This window comes from Oryzias melastigma, linkage group LG13 (assembly GCF_002922805.2).
Source record: "Oryzias melastigma strain HK-1 linkage group LG13, ASM292280v2, whole genome shotgun sequence".
In the NCBI taxonomy this organism is placed as follows: Eukaryota; Metazoa; Chordata; class Actinopteri; order Beloniformes; family Adrianichthyidae; genus Oryzias; species Oryzias melastigma.
This window is the reverse complement of record NC_050524.1, coordinates 30650964-30659617: the sequence shown is the minus strand read 5'-3', so window position 1 is coordinate 30659617 and position 8654 is coordinate 30650964. Positions and strand designations below refer to the sequence as shown.

Below are 8654 nucleotides of genomic sequence, written 5' to 3'. Positions count from 1 at the left end.
TAAGTTTCTTCTATTCAATGGTCAAACTTTATTTTTTGACTTCTGAAAGTGTGCCTGGTTACAGATTCCTCCTATAGATCCTTTTATTCCTCTGGTGATCCTCCAAGAGTAGCTGAGCTCGGTCAGCTGGTTTTTGTGGAGGTCTTCCTCAAGCACCAAGACAAGGACTTGGTTTTGTTATTGGAGGACTGCTGGGCTACACCGACTGAGGACCCTCATGACCCGTACAGATGGAACCTGCTTGTTAAAGGGTGAAAATTGGGGGAACATGCATAACATATTTAAGTTTTGGGACAATAACTGATGTTTCTTTGCATCCAATACAGGTGTCCCTTCAGTGGTGATACCCACAGAACTGTCCTACTGCCCGTTTCCAGGGATGAGGTGAAGAGTCCAGCTCTTCACAAATGGCTCGTTGTGAAATTGTTCTCTTTTGTTAAACCTCCAACATTTGAAAACCTGGTATGTGTATTCATCACTACCAACAGTTTTATAACATTTCTTCCAAAGGGTTTATACCTTCCCCTTTTTCTCTTTTAGGTATATTTCCACTGCAGTGTAGAAATCTGTAAAGGACCAAACTGCATCCAATCTTGCAGCAGCGGTAGGAAATTCAGTGTTTTGATTCACAATTGAACATAATTGTTGCTACATTTTAAACTGATTCTTTTTTTTTTTTGACACGTTATAGACAAATGCTGGATATATTAATTTCTATCTTTTTAAAAAAATTTTGTCTTTCAGACAACCGTAAATTGAGAGGAATCTCACCAGAACAAGGGCAGAGAATTTTTCCCGGTGTTGTCTCTGGTGAACCTCTTCTTTATCTGCAATAAAAATAAAAAAAAATCAAGTTATTCTTGGTGTAATTAAATATGTCTGCTAAATGCCTTAGTTTAAAATGTAAATACTTCTGAAGTAGGCATTGTTTTCTTTTTGTTTTTACATTGATAAAGCTGTCTTGATGCTGTCTACATACAGGCCTATTTAATGTAAATTAATTCAAGTAATAAAATGTTATCTGAATTGTGGGATTTTTTTTCCTTTCTTTTATTTTGTATGTAGATAATAAAAGAAACACGTAATTTATGCGAATTATAAAACAATTTCGATCACAAAAAAGAATGGGGAGTATTTTGTTTTTAAATAAATCTGTTTTATAGGGCTGCTGTTTCCTTTTTGCGCTGAACCTTTATTTAAAATATTCCAAGCGCATTACATTTAGGCTTCCGTTGTCACGTGACCAAAAAACGGGTCCAATAGCGAGCCAGAATGGATTAGTTTGCGGAAGTCATCGTGTTCTATAAACGCATTTAACGGGGGATTTAGCCTTTTTAAAATCAGTTTTTAGCTATAAATGGTCCTTTGCTTTGGTAATTTATCCATGATCTCGCCTCCGTTTTAGAAGATGGACGCAAAGAAACTTCCAATATATCACCAGAAAAACAAATTAATTCAGGCCGTTAGGGAAAACTCTTTCTTGATAGTTAGTGGAGAGACTGGAAGTGGAAAGACGACACAGCTTCCACAGTATCTTTATGAAGCGGGTAAGTTATTTAAATTAATTGTCTTACATGTGTTGAGTTAAAGATAAATTAGAAATAAAACTGTTTATTTTATTGGTTGAAGTGACACGTTATCCTCAAATCTAAAAAAAAAAAGCCTCTGGTTTTACTGTTTTAGGTACAGGAAGCATGTTGTCATACTCATAAACCTGGTATAGATGGTGAGGTATGAGTAGAAGGTCTGGCTTCGGCCTCCTTTATTTTACCTTATCTCAGAAGTGTTGAAGTCTGGATTAAAAAAAAAAACAAGAGCCGACATCAAACTTGACACTAGGCTGAATTCATTCAAGCGACTACTGTTGTCCCAGACAACACCAAACTCGTCAGTCTGGCAGCTGGAGAAGCTGATTTTGTTCTCCATTGAACTTTTCTGCTGTAGAGTCCAGAGGTGCTCCATTAACATCAATGCGTCGGACACTTTTCATTGACCTTGGATGCAGCGGACCGGTCCCTGCAGGTTCTCTGCACTGCTGTCTGACTAATCTGAAGGCCACAGGAAGTTTGGATATCTGACTGATCACCTTGTGTTCTGACTGGGATATTTACTTGAATTAAATTGAATAAAACTATTGATCCCACGAGGGGTAAATCACTTTACTATAGTTCTGTTAAAAACATATAAATACTGCTAAAAATGCACTTAAAATGAGTTATTGTCTGTCTGAGCCATTTTAGAGTTGTATAAGGAAGGAAAAAATTAGCAAAAGTGCTCTTTCCTGCAGTGAGGTGTTAAGTCTCTGACTGAAGGAGCTGATCAGTCCACCCATAGTCTCATTCAGAGGAAGATGAGCATTATCTATATTCCAGTTTCCATTAAATCCTCTTCTCATCCACCACAGTCACAGACTAGAAGGGATATCCTACAAAGGAGCCTGGTCTCTGCACCAGTTGTTGATCCTCTTCCTGTTCCTGTCCATGCAACAACCCCATAAAAAAAGCTCTTTAAGAGTCATGCAAACTCCATTCTCCTCAGTCTCTCCTGCGATCTTTAGGTGCTTCTCTGGCGGCATGTTGTTGTTACCAAGTGACAACAGCTGATTGTGCGAACCATGCACCCGCAGATCGCTCCACACCGAGAAATGGTGGCAATTAGTCCAAATATGAGAGGCAGGATTGCTGCTACATTCAATACATGTAATTAAAAGAAAGTCCATGTCTGTCAAAAACAGACTTAAAAATAAACAGTTCATGACTGGACATGTTGCACAGGTGGGCATGCTGTCACAGTAAGAGGCTGGAATTCACTGTGGATGATCTAATTCTTTCACAATGTTTGTATAAGCAACCTGCATGTCAAGAAGTGGGATTTTATACAGCAGTGACTTTGGAAGTGATTGGAACACCAACGCTTTTCAACTCCTGGCGATATTACCTACTCCTTAATTGTAACTTTATATATTTACGAGGCTCCTTTTTAGCTTTTGCTTTTCCCAATATTTCTTTCATTTTTGTAGGTTTTTGCAAAGATGGCAAAATCGGCATCACCCAGCCCCGCAGGGTGGCTGCCATCACAGTGGCCCAGAGGGTAGCTCAGGAGATGCACTGCTCTCTGGGATTAGAAGTTGGATACCAAGTACGCTTTGATGATTTCACAACACCAGTAAGTCTGAAAAGATCCCTTCTCTCTTGCTGTATCTTTGATTGACTTCCATAATGACGTGGACCTTGTTTGACCCAGAGCACAGTGGTGAAGTACATGACAGACGGCTGTTTGCTCCGTGAGGTGCTGGCCGACCCTGCGCTCTCCGCTTACGGCGTTATAATTCTGGATGAAGTTCACGAGCGCAGCCTCAACACAGTGAGTCTGTTTTTGTGCAGCAATGGTGAACTTTGATCCCTATGGTGTCCGTACCTCAAGTTTTGCCGTCGTTGCAGGACATTCTGCTGGGCTTGTTGAAGAAAGTCTTTTCCAATCCTCATACGGCCTCTAAAGGGAGGTCTTTCCCTCTGAAGGTGGTGGTGATGTCTGCCACCATGGAAACAGACAAACTGTCTGTTTTCCTCAACAATTGTCCTGTTTTCACTATTCCTGGACGGGTTTACCCTGTTACCTGCAAATTTGGTCAGGCTGTTGGACCCAAGGACCTGGAGAGCACAGCTTATGTGAAAGAGGTATTTTAATATTTTGGGTTTTATAAATTGACATTTATAGCTTCTCAACAGTAGTGTTGTAAAGGATGTATCAAATGAATATATAATTGTACTAAAAGACAATATATTTATACAAATCTGCACATTTTGTTTCCCAGGTGGTGAAAGTGGCTCTGAATGTGCACACCACTGAAATGGCCGGTGATATTTTGGTGTTTTTGACAGGTATGTGAAAGCTGATGCTCTTCTGACTCTCCAAGATCCTGATGTGTTCTCAAACGTGATCTGTTTTTGCTTCAACAGGCCAAGTAGAGATTGAGCGTGCTTGTGACCTGTTGTTTGAGAAAGCAGAGTGCATCGATTATCGCTACGATGTGTACGACCGAACAGTGGAGGGCCTTCTCATTCTCCCCCTTTACGGATCCATGCCCACTGGTACGTTCTCACCTTTCTGTTGATGCACAAAAACGTCCTAAAGATTGTGCTCTTAGATTTTGGGCGGCTGTGGTGTAGCGGTAGGCAGCATGTGAATGTGTCTGTGAAGCGCTTTGGGCCTTCAATGAAGGTAGAAAAACGTTATACAAGTAAACGACATTTACCATTTAAATTCTCTAAAAGGACAAGGAAAAGGACCTCTAAACTGGGCAGACCTACTCTTCTTGTAAGAGCATTAGAGTCAGGGTTGACTTTGAAAATACTGTATTTAAAGTAAATTGGTACAGTGTGTAAAACCTTCTTATTCAAGATCAGTCTTTTTTTCTAGTTCTCTAAAGGTGTTAGGTGGAATTTATAAGATTGGTAGTGTCAAGTTCCTCACCAAAATCCTGCAATGATCTCACCTTCATGGATCTTCCCTGTGCTTTGAATAAAAAAAAAGAAAGTATTTTTAAGATTTTTTTCACAAAGTCTTAAGACAAGTCAAGAGTAGAGATGCCTTGCCTAAACTTGAACATTTTCACCTCCACAAAGTTTAAATGGGTGCAGAATAGTCAGGTTAGATCTTAAGCTGTGTTTAAAGGTTAAATGATCAAATAGAATTAATGTTATTTAAAAAAAAAGCTATTTTGTTTTATCAAATAATTGATTTTTCTTTTAAGTCAGTTTTTAAATTTTTTTTCTAAGCAACACCAGCTTTTTTGTTGTTTTATAATGTTCTAACTCCTACTTTTGTCAAAATACCGTCTTTGTGCAATTTGAAATATAGTTATTTAAAACAACGGTTTTCTTAAACAAATCGGTTTTATGTTTGGATATTTTTAATGGACTTTAATCAAATTTAATGAAAGCAAATAATTTAATAGAATTGTTAACTTCTTAGTTTAAATCAAATTGGTTCAGTATTTGGTAATGACACTAACTAACCATAGACAAAGCCGACTGTGATGTCGCCCATAATAAATGCCTTACCTCCACCTCCAGCTAAATGAAACCAATTCAGTCACCATTTTTCTGTGACACAAGCGCCGCCATCTTGGAGCCAGTTGACAGTGATCAGTCCGAGTCGATCTGAGTCATGGACCTAACTTTCTCCAAATAGTTTTCCTAACAAAACTCTATTTTGCAACTCTTCATCCCGTTTCTACTCTTCTACAGTCCAGTTTTAGCTGGCCTTACAACACTGCTTGAAAACTCAAATTTTCAACCCTTTTGCAATAGTTTAATATCAGTATCAACCAGATGATGTCTGAGCATCTTTAGTTGAGAATTAAGTAGAATGTCTGTGACTTTTAACAGTCTGTAGCTGGTGTTTCTCATCATCTCTGACTGCAACGCTGGCTAAAATGTGAAGAAGTCCCACAAAAACCTTTGAAATTGCAGGGTTTTTTTAAATAAACAATCAAGCATCAAAATTATCCTCAAAAAGTTGAAGCCAACTTGTGTGGATCTAAATGTGAAGGTGTGTGGAGTAAACTGCTGGTGGTCTTTTTTAAGGTTTAGGCTAGAATTATGCATTACTAAAACATTTTTTTTAATTCCACTATCATATATTGCAGAAAAATCTTTCTTAATTGAAAGTAAGAGCAAACCCTTGTATAAAAAAATGTTTATTTGTTTGAATGTGGTTTCAGATCAGCAGAAGCAGATTTTTCAGCCACCTCCTCCAGGAATAAGGAAGTGTGTTGTAGCCACTAACATTGCAGCAACATCCCTGACTATAGATGGCATAAAGTGAGTAAAGCTAAAGACGATGCTGATTTGTTATTAGATTTTTAACTTGCGCTCTTTTAAAAAATCTTATATTTTGTTGTTATTGTTTTTGCATGTAGGTATATTGTAGACAGTGGCTTTGTAAAGCAACTCAACCACAACTCCAGGGTGGGCTTGGATGTGTTGGAAGTTGTTCCTATTTCAAAGTGAGTCTCAGAAAAATAATCAATATTTTAAATATTTTCTAAGCAAAAATCTTCATGAAGAAATGTTGAAAGTAGTTGGGGGGTTACTATAATATTTTTGAGTATGATCTCAACTTGTAGATGCAAGTTCAAATGATCTGTTTTCCAAAACCAAATGAGAGTTTTAAATTTGATTTGAAGATTAAATTAATAAGTTTAATCTTAAAAGCCCAGCCTTCATTACAGCGCTGCTGTGTGGAAGGCGTGCACTCATCTTCAAATGGGGGTTCTGTCAACAGAAGTGAGGCCCGTCAAAGAGCCGGCCGAGCTGGAAGAACTTCTGCCGGAAAATGTTTCCGAATTTACACGACGGAGTTCTGGGAGAAGTGCATGCCCGAATATACAGTCCCTGAGATTCAGAGGAGCAGCCTGACTGCAGTGATTCTCACACTCAAGTGTCTCGGCATTCATGATGTGATCAGGTTTGCTTTCCTTTCTTTCTTTTTGTCCGTCATTGTCAGTCAACCACTTCGCAAACTGAAATTCTGATCCTTCGTTAGGTTTCCTTATCTGGCCTGTCCCGAGGAGAGATTCATCCTCGAGGCATTGAAACAGCTCTACCAGTTTGATGCCATTGACAGGTGCGCTTCTCATTTTTAGTCATGTAGAAATGCAGTGGATTTTGTTGTGAATTTTCACGTCTGATGCAGGCGGGGTAAAGTGACTAAATTGGGTGAGCTGATGGTGGAGTTCCCGCTGCACCCTGGCCTGACACGGGCTTTACTTAAAGCCGCCTCGCTTGGCTGTCAGGACCTGTTGCTCCCCGTGGCCGCCATGCTGTCTGTGGAGAACATCTTCATCAGGCCAGGTCAGCAGCTGGAAGTTTACTGAAGAGATTTGAAGCAGTTTAACATCATCATTCGTCAAATACATGTTTTTAGAAGTATCTTTATGAATGATTTGTCTTTGTGAAATGTTAATGCAGAATAAATAGCAAATAAATTGTTTGTTTTGTTGTGGATTTTTTGTTTATCTCAGGTCAGCCTGAGAAGCAGAAGGAGGCGGATCAGAAGCACAAGGCGTTGGTTGCTAAAACTGGCAGTATGAACGACTTTGCACTGCTGCTCACAGTGTTCCAGTCTTGTAAATCCAGGTAGGAAAACCAATTGAGACCATGTTGTTAAAAAGGGTGGTTAGGTTTCATGGCTTTCGCTTTACAAAATGCAAATGATTCTCTTGGCGCAGTGACAGACCCTCGGCGTGGTGTAAGGACAACTGGATCCACTGGAGGGCGCTAAAGTCAGCCTTCAGTGTGGAGACTCAGCTGCGGGAGATTCTCCTCCGCCTCCAGCAGGTACAGGATGTTTAAAAAAGCTTTTTTATGTCGTTTTTTGTGTTGCTATTAGCAATAGAAACTGTTTGTAGTAAATGTGGAAATATGTGGTTGCTTTTCAGAGAAGGGATTTCCCAGTAGAAACATTTGATGGTAATAAAAGTGAACTCTTCAGACAGTGTCTGTGCACGGGGTACTTTACAAATGTTGCCAGAAGGTACGGATCACTTGAACATTTAAGTCATTCTCCTTTGAAGATTTCTGAGTTAAACATTTCGTGGCGCCCCTGTAGGTCTGTTGGAAAAGTGTTCTGCACCATGGATGGCCACGGATCCATGGTTCACATTCATCCATCGTCATCGGTAAACACCTTTGTTTATTCCACGCCATAAATCCTCCATCCTCAACAACCGCTCTGATCGTACGGGGTTGGGACTGTTAGCTGTTTGAGCAGGAGACGGAGCTGAACTGGGTCATTTTCCACGACGTGATGGTGACCTCGCGGGTCTACATCCGGACGGTGTGTCCCATCCGGTACGACTGGGTGAAGGATTTGCTGCCGAAGCTTCATGAGGTGGACGTCTACGAACTGAGCAGTGTTGCAAGAGAGGAAGTTACTGATGACGAGATGAAGAAATGGGAGACCAAAGAGGCAGCAAAAAGACAACAAGGTTCAAGTGATACCCTCTCTTTTTCACAAGATTCTGTTTTTCTTAATATTTTAGGGAATACAGCATTTAATTCTATGTCTTTTAAAGGTCGTAAGCTTTCTAATAACACATTTTAATAAACAAAGCAAATATTTTTCGCTAAATTTCACAAAAAACATTGATTGATAATAAATAATGTACTAAAAAGCTGCATAATATCTGTTAAGACAAATGTTTGATGAAAGCGAACGCTCACTTACAGATAATACATAAAGAAAAGCAGAGTTAAATGATAGACATTGTTCAAAATGTATTTTTTTGTCTAGAGGGATCAGTCTGTCAAAGTACTTAAAAACAATAAGAAGAAGTCATCTTATAATTCCATTAGTCCATACAGATTAGTGATACTGGGAACTTTGCTGTAGCATTCATGATAATTGATAATATCAGAAGTTCCAAGAATAGAAGAGGCTTTAAAAAAGCATAAACCACAAACGCAGTGAGCATTGAGATAGCATATAGGTTGCTGATTCTTTGTGCCAGTTTGTGTCAGCTTATAGTTCAGTTTTAAAATCAAGATTCCTTTATTTGTTCATCAAATGCAATAATGAATGGAAACGATAAGGTTTAGCAATTGTTCAGATGCGATCATGTGTTTTTTCTGAAAGATTAAAATACTTTT

The 8654-nt window shown here is 39.1% G+C and overlaps 2 protein-coding genes across 2 annotated transcripts in view; both read left to right on the top strand.

Moving 5' to 3' along the window:
- Nucleotides 1-849, top strand: part of LOC112149159 (zona pellucida sperm-binding protein 4) — a 2137-nt gene extending 1288 nt beyond the window's left edge. The window contains exons 7-10 of the mRNA XM_024276657.2: nt 65-251; nt 327-462; nt 541-604; nt 745-849. Of these exons, the coding sequence (XP_024132425.1) occupies nt 65-251; nt 327-462; nt 541-604; nt 745-836 (479 nt within the window). The 3' untranslated portion in view covers nt 837-849. The remainder of the gene's footprint in view (nt 1-64; nt 252-326; nt 463-540; nt 605-744) is intronic.
- The window catches only part of dhx40 (DEAH (Asp-Glu-Ala-His) box polypeptide 40), a 9306-nt gene continuing 1484 nt past the window's right edge, over nt 833-8654 (top strand). Inside the window, exons 1-16 of the mRNA XM_024276653.2 lie at nt 833-1547; nt 3020-3165; nt 3244-3363; nt 3441-3677; nt 3815-3881; nt 3960-4091; nt 5726-5825; nt 5924-6010; nt 6289-6471; nt 6550-6630; nt 6700-6857; nt 7028-7142; nt 7235-7343; nt 7445-7539; nt 7615-7684; nt 7765-7993. Of these exons, the coding sequence (XP_024132421.1) occupies nt 1409-1547; nt 3020-3165; nt 3244-3363; nt 3441-3677; nt 3815-3881; nt 3960-4091; nt 5726-5825; nt 5924-6010; nt 6289-6471; nt 6550-6630; nt 6700-6857; nt 7028-7142; nt 7235-7343; nt 7445-7539; nt 7615-7684; nt 7765-7993 (2068 nt within the window). The 5' untranslated portion in view covers nt 833-1408. The remainder of the gene's footprint in view (nt 1548-3019; nt 3166-3243; nt 3364-3440; nt 3678-3814; nt 3882-3959; nt 4092-5725; nt 5826-5923; nt 6011-6288; nt 6472-6549; nt 6631-6699; nt 6858-7027; nt 7143-7234; nt 7344-7444; nt 7540-7614; nt 7685-7764; nt 7994-8654) is intronic.